Source organism: Condylura cristata, unplaced genomic scaffold (assembly GCF_000260355.1).
Source record: "Condylura cristata isolate star-nosed mole 26May11 unplaced genomic scaffold, ConCri1.0 scaffold00040, whole genome shotgun sequence".
NCBI classification, from domain to species: domain Eukaryota; kingdom Metazoa; phylum Chordata; class Mammalia; order Eulipotyphla; family Talpidae; genus Condylura; species Condylura cristata.
In genome coordinates this window covers 5,906,920-5,923,551 of record NW_004567141.1, presented here as the reverse complement: position 1 = coordinate 5,923,551, position 16,632 = coordinate 5,906,920, and the positions used below count along the sequence as shown (strand labels likewise).

The 16,632-nt window shown below is 52.5% G+C and overlaps 1 protein-coding gene across 1 annotated transcript; it reads left to right on the top strand.

Annotated features, from left to right (window-relative positions):
- The first annotated feature begins 4,263 nt into the window (after positions 1-4,263).
- ETV3L (ets variant 3-like) lies at positions 4,264-9,205 on the top strand. Its single transcript, XM_004693863.1, has 5 exons — positions 4,264-4,324; positions 4,412-4,649; positions 4,905-5,094; positions 5,412-5,532; positions 8,736-9,205. Exons 1-5 carry the CDS (start codon positions 4,264-4,266, stop codon positions 9,203-9,205), a joined length of 1,080 nt encoding a protein of 359 aa, XP_004693920.1.
- The last annotated feature ends 7,427 nt before the right edge of the window (positions 9,206-16,632 follow it).

The window sequence follows — 16,632 nt, the reverse complement described above, 5'->3', positions numbered from 1 at the left end:
CCACCCCCACCCCCAGCCAAGAACCCCCAGAGGTGGTTGGCTTGGCCCTTCCCTGGTCCCTAGTCGGCTTGCTCTTCCACTTAAGCAGCTTTAGCTAATAGCACTAGGGGAGGTCGCAGGACTCACCGCTCTCCACTTGTGGCTGAGATCAAGGCAAGTGACCCGAGCTTCCTAATCAGCTCTGGCGGGGCGGGGGCCGCACGGTCTGCTGGGCGCTAGTAGCTAGTACGCAGGAACTAGCCGGGATTCCAGCCCCCCCTCCACCACCGCCTTCTGGGGTCTCCACTGTTGTGCCTGGGCTGCTTTCTCAGCCCCACCCTGTCATTCCCTCCAGCCACCTCTGGACCTCCCTTGTGTCCACACCTGATATCTGCCTCACTGCCTCTGATTCCCGCCGCTCCCTGCCCTGCCTCTTTCACGTGCTGTTGTGTATCTATCCACAGCCCCGGTTTCCCGCTGAGCCATCTGCGGGCTGCTTGCTGTGGCACGGTCCAGCAGGTCATTTGGCCAGTCAGCGGCTTGGAAGGTGGTCACAGTGCCGGTTTTAAAGTCCCCCCTTTACACATATGTTTCTCTGGGTGTGTTCCTACCTTTCTCAACCTCTTTTCCTCTCTAGCTGGCCATTTGTTCTCTGGCTTCCTGAGTCTGCCCTGGTAACTTTTCTGGCAAAGACCCCACATCATGGGTTAGACTGGAACCCCTGCTTCAGGGCCTGGGGCCTCCCACCAGCCTCACCTCTTGGCTCTGAAGTTTCATCCTCAACTTTTCTCTTCTGATCAACTGATTACAGCCCAGAGCCTGTAGTCAGACAGACCTGTTCCCATCCGGCTTCACCACTCGGCTGGGATCTTATGCAAGTCTTTTAATCTTTTGAGTCTCAATTTCCTGGGTTTGCAAAATGGAGATCATAACCACCTGGAATGGTTATTATGAAGACTCAACAGCGTAACGTGGAAGAAAAAAGCAGAATTCAATGTTGATACATGATGGGGGCCCAGTTTTATTAACTAAACTCTAAAAGCAGGCAGAATCTTCTTTGGACAGTGTTTTGGCTCCGAGTTCAAGCTTAAGGCTTACTCTCTATTGCTATTGTTATCTCGATTGCTTTTATTCAATAATGACCTAAAACCTACATGTGCTATAAGAAGCGCTTGTACTGGCCAAGGTGATTCATCATATTATTAGTAATCAGAATGACAGTGATGATGACAATGATAATTGCTTGCTGCTCTAACCCTTTAAGAAAGGGTATATAAGAGAGATGCTCTGATCATTCAAGATTAGGTTATAATCCTTTTTGATTTATGGTTCTCAATACTTGTTCTCTTGGGTCACTGCACAGATCCTGGTTTGGGAGCTGTGCGAAGCTGCTAGAGCTGCCTCAAGACTTTACAATGCAAAAAGGGAGGGAGGGGCTGGAGGCTGGGGTTTGAAGGGACATGAAGGCCCCAGGAGGTCCCCCTACTCCCCCCACCCCCACCTTGGAAGCATCACCACTAGAGTGTGGGTTAAAACAAAGCACAAAGAATTAGGGCTAAACAGCAAGAGCAGTTCTTGAACATGAAGGTGGAGTTAGAAGCTGAGCCTCTCTGAAGGTTCCCCATGGTCATGGTCAGATAAGGGCTCACACAGAAAAGGAAGGCCTCAAGGGAAAATGATTGGCCTTCAGGCAGTGAGGATTTCCACACCCAGATCCTGAGGACCCACAACAGAAGCTCACAAACATAGCAGAGGCCAGGAAGAAGTGCAGCATCCAGTTTGATCTGGCCAACCGAAGCCACTTTGGCTTTTATTAGGGTTTTTTCCCCTTGGGTGCCAGGGGCAACAACATGCATAGTTACTAGTTGGCCCTTAAATTTGGCATTTGCATTTTTAGAGTTACTCAGTCTATCTGAGCTGCATCTGGCCTAATGTTTGGAATGAAGTTCCAGAGATTTCAGTTCCTCAGTGTGGTACAGAGCACCCTATGTGCTTGGAGGGCACGGAGTGGGGGTACCAGATCCCAAATCTACCATCCAGGTCTCAAATCTCCCAGTGCAGGAACCAAACACCATCAGTCCACACAGCCCTGGGCCCATCTCAGTAAATCTGCCAGCTTCCTCTACAGAGCTGAGTCCTGGACTCCCTCACAGCGGCTCTGTTTCCACACACTTTCCTCAGGTGACATGGAAGAGACTCTCGTGGGTTGGAAGTTACATGAAAGATAAACTTCCAACCTACAGGGCAGGTATGGGGGGTGGGGGAGGAAAGCGGAGCCTTCTTCAGAAGACCCCGTAAAGTTGGAGACAGAGGGACAGGAAGGAGACCCATTCTCCTGATGTAGGTGGGTCAGCCATGCCTCCCTTCATTTCCAGACAGGGTTCTCCAGAAGCACCTGCCCCAATGGGCTGTTGGTCTGTCAGAAACTCTTCCTGGAAAGGGAAAGCAAGAGACTCCCTGACCTCCTGGTGTGGGGGAGAGGGTGAAGGAGAGGGGGTTTACAACCTGCAGTATGTGGGATTTCTTGACTTTTTTTTTTTTTTAAGATGTATTTATGTGTGCATATAAGAACTGGGTTACAGGTCAGAGGTGCAGGGGGGGTGAGAGGATTCCCCAGAGACAGGGTAGCAGAACAGGCAGATCAATTGAAATACACTGCTGAGGGGAGCAGCGGGTGAGACAGGAGAGGTCTCCTGCGCCATGTGGGTCACCTCCCTGGCAGGGAATCGAACTCTTGCTGCAGTGACTGTGGATAGCTTCATAGTGCTGCTCTTTGATCCATTGCACCACCTGGCCCAGATTTCCTGACTTCTTAACAACCACATTTCTTTCTGTTGTGTCCCTGGGTACTTATGACTCTAAGCTTAGTTCAAGGACCAGCAGAGTGGCAGCATCAAGGAACTTGTTAGAAGTTCAGGATCTCTGCTTCCACTGAAGCAACAGAATCAGAATTTGCACTTTAAAGAGCACATGGGGGCTGGAGACACACTGCCATATGTGGGCCTACAGCCGCTCTGCCTGTGAGAGGCTGTCGCATCAGGCCTCGCCCCTCAACTCCATGGGTCACATGACTTCCCCTCTCTCAGCCTCTAGCCTCTCTTGCACTCCAGGCCCCACAGCCTATTAGGTTCCACTTAGCCTAGAGCACCCTGAGTTTATCAGAGGTGGAAACACAGAGCTCACCCAGCTCATATGAGCTGGCGCCCCGCTTATCAGTGGTCCTGACATTCAGGGAACTACCGTTGCCCACCACCCCCAGAAACAGGCCCTGAACCCCGCATCTGCACAGCAGCCCCATCCTTGTCCAGTCCTTGTGCCTCTAGCTTCATCTTCCATCAGTGACGGTGGAACCCAGTGTCTTACACCGCCCTCAACCCCATCCGGAAGATGGTGAGACCTACTCAGCTTCTCTCTTCCTTTCTCCTGTGTCAGACAAGTTTCTCCCAATGGTGCACATTCCCCAGTGTCCTCTCCTTCTCCCCTCCCCGTCCCTGCTGTATTGAGAACCAGCAAGAGTCCACTCCAGGCCTGCCAGCGATGGGGAAAGTCTTTGCAGAGCCTGTGTGAGCACCAAGCCAGGGTGGACTCCGGGGTTAGCTGTGAGCAAGAGCCCAGGGCTCCTGACCCCTTGCAGCCGCCGCTCTGAGGGGACGGAGAGCGTGCTGGGAGTAACCACGCGATCGACAAGTTCATCCGCATTCACCAAGTCTGTCCACAGCCACGTCTGGAGCCCTGCGATGCCACCCTGGGCGCCCTGCTAGGCACTCGGGCCCGTGGGTGAGAAACGCAGAAGCCCTGCTCTTCTCAACTGTAAAATTGTCCTGTGCCCTAGAGAGGTGTGGGCGTGTGTGGCTGCCATTGCCTCCCTGTCACGGTTTAGAAACGCCTATGATTAATTACATTTTCCCTTGTCTTCTCTTGGGAAAAACACCAATCCCATTAAGCGTGAGAAGAGAGCTCATTCTCTGTCTAAACCTCCCAGCAGGGGCAGGACAGAGGGCCCTTCACAGTTGGCCCCATCTCTATAAGTGGCTTAGTCCCCAGCCCCAGCCCTGCCAGTGACTGGTCCTCAGAGGAAGCTGGGCCTGCCCTGGGAGCAGGGGAGACTCCCTGCTGCAGACCCCCTTCCCCTCCCTCTGTCTCTCTCTTCTCCTTTCATGCCTTCCCTAGTCTCTCTTCTTTCCTGCTGTGCCCCCCTCCCCCCTGCCTTCTTTCCCTTGATCCTAAGTGGTGGCCACTTCTCCCCAAGGCCTAGACACAGCCCTGGCTCGCCAGGAGTGGACCATGCACTGCGGCTGCTTGTCCGAGGGCACCCCTTCCATCGCCAGCCACTCCTGGATCTCAGGTGAGCCTCTGCCAGGCCTGCCGCCCACACACGACATGGCCCGGGCCTGCGAAGCAGGGCCTCACTCACGCTGCCCCTCCAACCCAGGCTTGGCCTTCCCGGACTGGGCCTACAAAGCCGAGTCCTCCCCCGGCTCCCGGCAGATCCAGCTGTGGCACTTCATCCTAGAGCTGCTGCAGAAGGAAGAGTTCCGCCATGTCATCGCCTGGCAGCAGGGAGAGTACGGGGAGTTTGTCATCAAGGATCCAGATGAGGTGGCCCGCCTCTGGGGCCGCAGGAAGTGCAAACCACAGATGAATTATGACAAGCTGAGCCGGGCCCTCAGGTGAGAGGAGGCAGCCAAGGTGGCCAGAGAGGGCAGAGTTCAAAGACAAGAGCTGTGGTTTCTGGCGCCCTATCCAATTCCCACCCCTCCGAGCCTTGGGAAATGCTCCCGTGTGGTAAGAGGGAGGCCGAGTGGTTCCACAGAATGGCTCGGGTTAGTCTGGCTGGCTTGGGGAGGGCGTTGAAGGTGGGTGGGCCTCTGACTCCATTCCCTGGGCATGGGGCCAACTCTCTGTTCTCAACCCTGGGTCTCCAGATATTACTACAATAAGAGGATTCTGCACAAGACCAAAGGCAAAAGGTTCACTTACAAGTTCAACTTCAGCAAGCTCATCGTAGTCAACTATCCTCTGTGGGAGGTGCGGGCACCACCCTCCCCCCACTTGCTGCTGGGCACCCCTGCCCTGTTCCGGCCAGCCCTGGTGCCCATGGGAGCACAGAGTGAGGTAGGCACAAAGGAGACCCCCCTCCATCTTGGGGTGCATCCGTCTCCAGTGTTCTTGTCCCTGCCTCCTAAGCCCCAAGTGTCCCTGGGGCAGGAAGGGGGTGTTTATCTGAATCACCCCTGAATGTTTAACAGTCCCACTCTGCAAAGAGGACCCTTCCTGTGCCAGCACTATTCCTCCCATGACCTAACCACGGTCCCAGCACATTCCCTTGTCCTAAGAACTGGTTACTGAAGCTGTAGGTAGTGTGGACACTGGGGGAGGGGGGCACGCATTGAGGGAGCCTGTCTCCACACCTGCTTCTTCTTGCTCTGCAGCTCCTGCACAGCATGCTGTTCACCCATCAGGCCCTGGTGGAGCAGTGGTCTGCACAGCGGCCCCCCCGAGTGCCCCCTGAGGGCTCTGGAGAGAAGAAAGGGAGCAGCAGCAGTATCCACAGTGCGTGCTTGGGACAAGGGAGGGCCAGGGCATCTCAGGCAGAGGAGGGAGAACCTCTCTGGCCGAGCTCAGGGGTGAGGGTGCTGAGACAAGGGACAATACTAGTCATTCATTCGCTCAATAAACATTTATTGGGCACCAGCTATTTATTAGGTTTGAGGGCTCCAAGATGACGAATGGCCCCAAGATGTTCCCCAAGTGGGGAGCGGGGAACGGAGCTGGGAGCACAGTCAGTGGCCAGCACTGAGACCTGGGGAGCTGCCAGGCCCTAGGGGACTGAGGAGGGCCCTGCTGGAGAAGGCTGCCCTGAGCAGGCTGCAGTGGGGAAGGTGCACAGCCTAGTGAGCGAGCCAGTGCCTCCTAAAACACAAAGCCTGAGCTGATGTAGCAAACCTGGAAAACTGCCAGTCGCTCCCCAGCTCAGAGAGCAAGGAAGGGTGAGAGATGAGGTTGGGAGACAAGCGTGTTTCCCTCGGAAGCCATGCTCAGGGGCTGGACTTTACCAAGCCTAACTGCGAGAGCACCAGGAAGGAGGGGCATACACAGACTTTTCTTTCACAAAATTGGCTGATGTGTATAGAGAATTTGGGTAGGAGGAGGTATAACACCAGTGTTGGGAGATTTTCTGATAATCCAGTCAGAGGATGATGGGGCCAGAAACAGGACAAGGGCCATGGAATAGGAAGTTTGACTGAAGCAAAGAAGAAAAAGTCGCTCACTCTCTCACTTATTCACTCGTTTCTCCTTTCAACAGCGATGTGATGACCTGTCTCACACCCAGGCACAGCTAGAACTGGGTGCCAGCGTAAGCAGGACTCCTTCATGGAGCTTGTGGGCAAGGGAAGGGAAGCTGCAAAAGCCATTCAATTAATCATCTTATTAAATAGGGCCTCCCCTAGTGGCTTGGGGTTAACGTCTCAGGGCTCTCGAGCAGTCCGCAATCACCGTGGCCTGATTTCAGTCCTGACCAGGGAGCTGACCCACATGGCGCAGCAGACCTCGCCTGTCCTGCCTGCTGCCTCCCTCCGCGGGGTATTTCAGTAGATCTGCCTGTTCTGCTCCTCACTGTCTCTGGTGAATCTTCTCACATGCCATACCTCTGGCCTCCACCCCAGTTCTTATGCACAAATAAATAAAAATAAGTCTTTCAGGAAAGATCCCATAAATAAATATGTGGCCATGGCTGTGCTAACTGCTGAGCAGCGCAGGGTGCAGAAAGCAGCCAGGGAGGCTTCCCTGACAGTGACATTTGAGCTAAGACCCAACATATGAATAGAAGTCAGCTGGGCTCAGAGAGTGGGAGGGAAGCTCTGCAGGCAGAGAGCTGCCTGTGCAAAGGCCCTGAGACAGGCAGGCAGAACAGAAAGAAAGCCGAGGCGGCAACGCACGCCTTGAGGACTGAGAAGGCGCAGAGGCCAGTGTTACAGGACTGAAAGCTGGGAAGGGACAAAGGCAGAATATTTGTGATAGGGATCACAGAAATACTTGACCAAGCCAGGTTCTGATGCAGGGACCAAGGCTATCCTCCAGGCAACTGGGCTAGTCCCCATTCAACCTGCTGTGCCCTGTCCCCTGCCCACTTTCAGGGAATGCAGAGTGCCTAGCTCTGGGCCCCAGGATTGCAGGGAGCGTGACCAAGCTGGCAGCAGGAGACCTGGCCTGCTGGGCCTCGAGGCCTACGCGGAGAGCTAGACAGCACCTGAAGGAGCCCTCCTGTTCCTCTCCTGCCACTTACCCCTCCCTCTGGGAATGCTTTGGGCTCAAGCTGCTCCCTTTGGGAAGCGATGAGAGAAAGTGTTTCCTGACCACACCGGCTTCAAGGGCTCTTTGGCCCCTCCCTGCAGGAGCATTTGCTCTCTCCCAGCCCCCCTTGGCCCTTGCTTGGGCTCCACAGGACATCAAGGAGGGCAGGTCACCAGAGGCCAGTCCCACTTTTGGACTGGGATTCCAGAGACTCTGCCAACTCACCTCCACTGTCACTCAGGGCACTTGGTGCCAAGAGAGGAAGCTGCTTCTGGGTGAAAGGGTGGCCTGGCCTGAGAGCTAGAGGCAGGAGGAGCAGACCAGGGCTGGGAGGGGCAGGAGAGGCAGGAGTCCTGTCGGCCATGTCCTCCTTACACCCAGCTGCAGCCTGCAGGAGTGACACAGCCAGGATGCAGGGCCCCTGGGGGGTCGGGGGGAGGCAAGAGTCTTCATGGCATGCAAGGACCCAGGGGCAGACTATGTGACCCCAGGAGGGTGTACTCTGCAGGGGTTTCCACGCTTTTCCACGGAGAATCATTTCTATGACTTCCCCCTTCAGGGAGAATATTGCTGAAGATCAGCTTCAGAAATGTTGCCTCTATCCAATAAATTAAGTGTATTAAGTCGTAATTTGTTTTGCCAGTTCTCATTAGCTATCACTCCCCCTGTGTGGTCCCTTTGGATGTCTGTTGTTTTTGTCGAGTGATGTGGGCCTGCTTGGAGTTAGGCCTTCTGAAATATAGAAAGTGGCATAAAGTTCTGTATAATCACCCCCCAGAAACCCCTGGCTGGGAGCCCTGATTGTGGGGTCCTGGTGGGGTGACAGGAGAAGGGGGCAGATTAGGCAGGACTGAAGGAGGGCGGGCTTCCTGAGGAGTGGGTCCTGATTACCTGCCAAGTCATTTGGTCTCAGTAAGGAGAGGGGATTTTGCAGAGGCATAAACTAAGGCTTGAGATGCTAAATGAGTAGCCCAAGTTCATATAAGCAGGACTTTACCAGCTGCAACTTGAGCTCTTTGCTGTAGGAGCCAGGAGAGGAAACACTGGATTCAGTGAGTTGCAGCAAAGAATATCTTGATTCAGTCAGCACATCTTCACTGAGCATTTATTATGCACCAAATTGGGCTGGATCTCAGGACAGTAGGACACACAATTGCTGCCCCCATTCAGCTGAGGGCACAGACCTCAGTCACACTCATGACTGCTCCATTCTAAGCCAGCACAGAGTGCAGGGCAGGCGGGAGGCAGGGAGGTGTCACCAAGGACTCCCCCAGCCTGAGAGGTACTGGGAGGCTTCCCCAGGAGGTGACCTTTACCTCAAGCGCAGCCGGGAGAGAAAGCTTCCTCTTCCAGGAAGAGGAAGAAGAAATGGCAAGTGGAGGAAGTGTGTGTGTGTGGGGGGGGGGCGTTCAGGACCAGGGGTACTCTCTGACCCTCTTTCTCTTTCTCTCTTTTTCTAGGACTGGGCACTGCCCCAGCCCCCTGCCGGTTTGATTGTCATTTCAGGAGCCCCCAAGACAAGTTGCCCAGCTTTGCCTCCTTCACCCCTCCCCTGCCATCTCCTCTCCCCTCTGACTGGACCCGCCTTTCTGCACCCTTCGTGCCCCCCCTCCCCACAGAGCAGCATTTCTTAGGGCCCTCCAAGCCAGATACCTTACTCCCAGGACCTGGGTGCCCCCCAGGGGCCTGGCACTTTCCAGGGCTTCCTCTGTTGGCTGGGCTGGGGCAGGGGGCCAGGGAGAGGCTCCAGTTCCTGACCATCAGGTCTGAGGGGCTCGAAGGAGAGCCCAACCCCACAATGGAGTCAGAGGAGCATCTCCGTCCTGGGAAGGGCTTCTCAGAGACGCATGGACCCAAATCAGGGGAGGAAAGCGCTGTGTCCCCCAGTCTGAAGAACTTCAAAACAGTGTGGCCCCTGGATCCTCCCTAACTGGGGAAGGAGATGTGAATGGGGAGGGGGCCCTCAAGCTCCATCTCTACTTGTCTCTCTCCCTCTGGCTTCATGCCTCCCCCTGACTGGAAGCAGGCTTCAATTGCAGGAGGATTTGGAGGAATGAGATAGACCCTAGGGCTTGCGGGCATGTCAGAGGAGGGCTGCTGTGGGAATGGGGAAAGCGGAGGCCTATACCCACTCCCCCCAGTTGCTAATCAGTTTAGGGAGACAGTCTTAATCTCAACTGTTCTTGATAGAGATGAGAACAAGGCTTCCATCATTCGAAGAACCCCACACTTGCTCACATGGGTGGAGTGAAGAGTCTAGATGGGGAGGCAGGAGCTGCGTGTTCCCCTGAGCCTCAGGCAACTCCTTTCTCTCTGGACCTGTCTCCCTCCTCCAGACTAAGTTCCCAGTCCCTCGCCTGCCCCTCCCACTGATTTTTGTGGCCCTGAGAGCTGGTGTCCTCTGCAGTCATTTCCTTCTCCACATCCCCAAAACCCAAGCCAGTGGGCAGGAGGGATAGCCCCTGAGCTTGTCCCTCCCTACATGGACCATGAATAAAATGCACTTGGCAAATGGCTTCTCTCAGCCTTCTGCTGTGGTCCTGCTGTCCTCCCACTTGGCCTGAGGCCAAATGCCACCCAAAATTCCCCCCAGGAAAATATGAAAGAGGGATGGGAGGAAGGCCTGAAGCAGAAGTGGAAATGAAGCCAGCCTACCACCCTCCCACCACCCAGGGAAGAAAACTGCTGGAAGACACTGTGGCCAAGTGGGAAAACAGCCTGGAGGAAGAACCAGCAGGGTCTTTTCAGAAGACTGGCATTCCCTCCCTGACCTCTAAGCAGAATTCTGAAGGGTTGGGGGTGAACAAGGGCATTGACAGGAGCCCCTCTTTCTCTGTCCCCAGGACCTAAGAATGACAAGGGGAATGACTAGAAGCTCTGGGTGGCTGGGGGGAGGAAATGCTAACAGAGAGGGCTCCAGAGTCCTACGTGACTGAGCCACATGGCTCCACTAGCTGTGGGCCACCAGCTTCAGGCTTACAATTTGTCTCCACTGCCTTTCTAGGCGATAGGGGAAGCACTAAGGAGGCACAGAGGGTCCCTTTGTCCCTCAGCCTTGTCCAGCAGCAATCCAGACAACGTGCTCATCCGTCCCAGGGTTCCCAGTGCATTTTGCTTCCTGCTGCCTCTCAGCCCTTCTTTATGAAAGTGAGACAGAGCCCAGAGCAGAGCAAGCTCCGGCCCTCAGCCCTCAGGAAGACTGAAATGAGCAAGGGACCCAGTCCTTGAATTCCAGACTCGGAACAGGCCAAGAGAAAGGGCCTTGGGTGTTTTTCATGTCAACCACCCCACATCACCAGAGACACCAAATAGAGGCCCTCAGAGTCTCTCCCAGGAGATCCCAAGGGCTACAGCAAAAACTGCTTCCCACTCACTTCCAAAGCTGCAGGCTCACCCCAGGCCCTGCAGGAAAGATACAGCCCAGCCCCAGGGCCTTGCCCACGGCCCTGCCCTTTTTGGGAAGACAAAGAGCCAGTGTTGTTGGCACCAGCACAAGGAACTGGCCCGTCCTGGTCATCATGGGGCTTGTGCCCAGTTCAGACAGGCCAGCCTCAAGGACAGACCTCCATTATGGGGGCCCCCAGTGCCCCCTGTCGAACCTTTCTCCTCTTCCAGGGTCTTGCTGGGACCCCCACATTTCAGACAATGAACTGGGTATTGTGGTCACTGTTAGGAAATTTCCCTCTGGAGTAGGTTAACACAGGAGACCAAAGGCTCAGCTCCAGAGAACGCAGCTCTGTGCTTAGACAGCAGATTCAGCAGACAGAGCTCCTCAGCCTCCACACCACTGGCATTTGGGGCTGCATGGTTTCCTTGCGGGACCCGTGTTGTGCATTCCCAGAGGTTTGGTGCATCCCTGGCCCCAACACCAGCAGCACCGTCCCCATGCAGATATTGTGAAATGTCCCCTGGGGGGAGAAGGAAAAAAATGTCCCGGGTTGAGAATCACTGAAGTGGAGAATGACTTCAGCAAGTCCAGATGTGTTGGCGAAGTGACCCCGGCACCGACAACGCAACCGCTGGTTTCCACGTCTCGGGACTGCCCTCTGGCGGCCAGAGTCAAGAGCAGCGCCCCGACCGGGCTGGTGGGCGGAGCCACGGGGCTGCTCCCGGGCCGGGTGGGGGTCTCCTGGAAGTCTTCCCAGAGGAGGGAGGAGCTGCAAGATCAAAGCATTTTATGAGACGCTTTCGTTTCAACCCCCTCTGCAAAGACGCGGGCCGATCACCAAGGAAGGGAGCAACAGGTCTAAAGTGACAACGGACTGCGGCGGTCGCTTCCTCGTCAGCCCCAGCCATCACACCCTCCAGCTGCTGTGACATCACCTCCACCTGGAGAGAACAGCTAATGCCACCCTCCGGCAGCCCAGCCGGAACCCCGCAGGACGCAGCCAAGTCATTTCACTCGCTGCTGGGCCCTCAGCTCCACCTCACCAGACAGGAGCAGATGCAAGTAGCGTTCAGGCAGGTTTAGACTGTCTGCTAGAAGCCAGAGGCACCTCTGATTTGACAACATCATATTTAACCCTTTCGTTTTACAGGCCCAGAGAGAAAAAGGGGTTTGTTCAATACACATATATGCAGAAGAGTCACCTTAAGACCATGACTTCCTTCAGGTTCTTCCTCACGTTCTTCCATCACACCATGATGGCTTCACAGTTTAAGAGGCCCTTAAAATTCTTTCAAATAAAAATATATATATTTAGTGGGCCCTCCCTGGTGATATACCAGGTGAAAGCACAGCACTGTGAAGCTAGCCACTTCAGCAAGAAACTAGTTCGATCCCCAACCCCAGACGTGGCCCACATGGCGCGTCCTGTCTGGCCCTGCTCCCCTCAGCAGTGTACTTCCTCAACCTGCCTGTTCTGCTCCCCACTCTGTCTCTGGTGAATCCTCTCACCATCCCTGTACCTCTGACCTGTACTCCAGTTCTGTATGCATAAATGAATAAATAAATAAATTTAAGTATATTATATTTTGAAAGGGAAAGTTTAGATATTTTTCTTGTCTGGTTTTAATGTGGTGACAAGATACCTGCCCTTAGACGTTGCCCTCATAAAGTGTCATGACCAGGACAGAAATCAGAGCTCTGCGGAGGGTGTAGGAGACTTGGGAGAGGGTGGGCTGGACTCACTGGGACTTAGTGATCCTGGGGGCCAAGTCCAGACTGCAGAGAGGCAAGCTAATTTAAACATCAGGTTCGTTTGGCAATAACCTACTTTATAATACCTAAAAGTAAATCTCAAAAGTCATACCTAATCCCCAAACAGAGAAAGCCAGGCAATATGTGTCGATTGCTTCTAAAGTCACTAGAACACATATACAATCCTGTGATCACTTCCTTCTTCCAATGTTCTTTCACAAACAGTTCACCCTGTGTTTATAGTGAACACACATCCTCTTAGCCATGGCAGAAAATTCTGTCCTGTTGATATGGCTTCTACTGTTGCCCTTGGGTTGTCTTTTAGGTTGTTCTTACTTGCTTCGTGGTTTCAAAACCTCTGCCCATTGTTGCAATCTTTTTTTTTTTTTTCTTTCCTTGAATTAATTCATTGAGATAAATTCTCAAGAGTGAAGTAACTGGGTCAAAATTTATGACATTTTAATGACTTTAGATACATATTACCCAACTGTCCTCCAAAGGGATTATAATATTTTTAAGGTCACACTAAAACACCACTTCTTACCACCCAGGCACATAGTACTTCGCCTGCACAGGCTCATCCAATACCCGCAGCAGCTTTAGGGGGAAGCCATTGTTATCCCATGTTCCAGAGGAGCATAGGGAGGCACAGAGAGACAGCCCACTGGCGGCCACTTTCCTGGCAGGTGGCAGAACCAGGGCGCAAGCCCAGCTCCACAGTCAAGCCTCACTCTGGTCTGTGATGCCCACTGCAAAGAGAAGGCCCCTCCCCAAGCACTCGGAGGCAGCAGGCCCCTACATTCCCGCACCCCACTCCTCCTCCCCACCCCGCTAGTTAGGAAGAGCTGGCTGTTGCATCGTTACTGATAGTTACTGGCTTCTGTGGTAGAGCTTTAATAAATAAATAATGAGGGAAATAGAACAGGTTTGTGTTCTTTGCTATTTGTAATTCAGTCTCTTTTGCTTTGTAGTTGGGATCAAGGACTACTTATTAATACAATATTTAAAAGATAGTTAAAATTTGTTCTATGGCAGCTAAAGATGGAGGAAGGAAACAGGGACAGAGGAAACGAAAGCAAGAGCTCTTTTGAAGGATTTGAGGGAAGGGGAAAGAAAAAGGTCCAGGCGTCAGGTCTAAGCATTTAGTGTTAGGAAAGTAAGTTACTTTTCTAAGTCCTCTCCTCTCTGGTCACTTGGGTTGAGAACTGTCCTTTCCCTCAATATTGTTATAATTCTTCCACAGCTTTATCTTTAATCTTTCAGAGGATCAGACTAGTCAGGGCAGCCAACCAGGGAAAAATTGAGGAGCACAGTGGTAATTACCTTGATGGTTTAGCCAAAGGAGGGCAAGAGGTACATGAGATTTGGTCTTTGGACAAAGAACAAAGATTTGGGATTCAAATGGAAAGAAAGCCAAACGGCACAGTTACTGGGGACCACTGCCAGAAACTCAGAAATGAAACTAGAGATATTATCAGTCCAACCCATCGCTTTTACAGTTGAGCATTCAAAGGCTCTGAGAATAAGGAATCCCAAGTCAGTACAAACGGCAAACCCCGTATCAGCCCCACTGACATTCCTATCCCCAGACTGCTGTGGGGCCCTGCAAAAGAGTTGCCCTCTCCAACCTCTGAAGTCTGAGGCCAACTGTCAGCATCTATTCAAAATCTTCTGTGGCCCATATCGCCTGCCCTCCCTCCTCAACCCTCATCTGCCTCTCAGAGTCTAATCTTGTTCCTTTCCAATCCATTTTCCATGCCACCCAGTGCTCTGTTTAAAATGCCAACCTGGGCCCTCCCTGGTGGCGCAGTGGGTTAAAGCACAGCACTGAGAAACTAAAGCCACTTCCGCATGAGTTCGATTCCCGCCTGCCCCGGAGGTGACCACATGGCGTGGCAGACCTCTCCTGACCCGCCCACTGCTCCCCTCAGCAGTGTACTTCATCGATCTGCCTGTTCTGCTCCCCACTCTGTCTCTGGTGAATCCTCTCACCGCCCCTGAGCCTCTGGCCTGTACCCCAGTTCTGTATGTACAAATAAATAAATCTTTAAAAAAAAAAAAATGCCAACCTGATCATGTGATTTGAAACCCTTCAGCGGCTCCCCCCCCAAAGAAAAAATGTTCTGTCGGCCCCAGTGATGGTCATTCATTAGTCCTATGATGTCATTTAAATGGATATGGTCAGGGAACTGCATGGGATTATGGTGATGGCACACGGGTGACTTGGTGATGGGAAACCCACGGGGATTACAACTGAGATGGAAAAAAAAATGTACAAAATGATGTAAAAATAAACTTTTGTAAAATAAAAAAAATAATAAAATAAATAGATATGGTCAGGAATATATTTTTATGTCACATAAAACTCTAAAGGCCACGGCAATTTCCCAATTAAGCAGAAGCAAACCAATAACTTTTTAAAACAAAAACATTAATTTATTGCAACAGATGATGTTTGCTGAAACTAATTGCAGCACAAGATGTGTGAGGGGAGCTGACCCTCCAGCATGGGTCTCCAGAGCCTGGGGGGAGGTGACTCACTCCTACCACTTTTCTCTGGGCGGACTTTTGCTTACCCTTTGTTCATGAGCCTGCTGGGAGGACATGAGGCCTCCTCCAGGCACAGTGCATCATTTACATATTAAGTCCTCCTCTGTTCTCTTCTCAGTAGCTGAGATAATTAAGCTGCACTCCTTGGTGCCAAATCATCACAAACACAAAGGCAAATGCAGACACAAATCATTTCACAACATAGATTATAAAGTGCCCCGCAGGTGATCCAAAACATCATTAGCTCATTTGTTTTTCACAATATGAAAAGTAAGCCACAAAGTTAACTTCTCACAGAAATTCCAGGGACTTCTGGCTGAGACCTGAAGAGCCAAGTTCAAGTTGCATATGGCATAAGATCCAAGGCCTTCCCTGGTGGCCCGTGAAGCTCAGCACTGTGAAGCTCAAGTTCGATCCCCAGCCAGGGAGCTGACCCACATGGCGCGGCAGACCTCTCCTGACCTGCCCGCTGCTCCCCTCAGCGGTGTGCTTCGTTGATCTGCCTGTTCTGCTCCCCACTCTGTCTCTGGTGAGTCCTCTCACCATCCCTGCACCTCTCACCTGTATCCCAGTTCTGTATGCGTAAATAAATAAATCTTAAAAGAAAAAAATCCATATAGCACACCGCTGTGCCCCACATAAACACCGAGAGGTCCTTCTGCAGCCATTTCCCTCCACCACTCATGAACCTTGTGGCCCCAGGGTGCTTGTGCTTCTGGGTTGGGCTCTGCCTATCCCATTGACTAGAACATCTGTCTTGCCCTCTTCTAAATAACTCATCCCTGTCTGTTAGGATTTGGCTCAGTAGCTCATCCTCACCCCGGGCAGAGTACCACAGTGTCCCCAGCACTGCACCACACAGGGCCAGGCCACAGTGGCATGAACAACTGAACTAAAACACAGGCTCTGTGCTGCGGTGGAGGGAAGCCTCCCAGTCACAGGCTGAAGGGCTTGCTCACACGACCCCTTGTAACCTTGGACAGTCACTTCTTCACTGCGAGCCATGGCTGTGCCATTGATGAAAAAGGTGCAAAATTACAAGGCAATTCTGTGTTGCACAGTTTCAAAAGCAAAATGCTAGAAACAGTTTGGATGACCCCTGCCATTGCCAGCTCAACAAGTCAGGTTATGTCCACGCAGTGGCATGCTAGGCTCAGATAAAATAGAGGGGCTCTGGGTAAGATAGAGGGGTTTTGGGTGCTGATGTGGAAGTGCCCTAAGAACTCTAAGAGGAAAACATAGGATCTGAATGGCACAGAGTGGGCTACCGTTTGCCCAAAGGGTGGGGATTACATATTCCTGTTTTCCCTATTATGCACTAAAATGACTGGAAAGATAAAAATAATAACAGAGGTTACCTAGTGCGGAGAGGGAAATGGGTGGGTAAAGGACAAAAGTAAAAATAGACTTTTCAACTGTCAGGTTAGCATTTATATAAAAATTTAATATATTTAAAAATAAATGATAGGCCCTCTCTGGTGGCACAAGGGGTTAAAGTGCAGCTCTATGAGGCTGTCTGCAGCCACTGCAGCACAAGTTTGAGCCCCAGCCAGGGAGGTGACCCATTAGGCATGGCAGGCCTCGCCTGTCCCACTTGCTGATCCCTCAGCAGTGTGAGCAGTGTGTTTCAGTCAAGACACCTGTTCTGTTAACCACTCTGTCTCTGG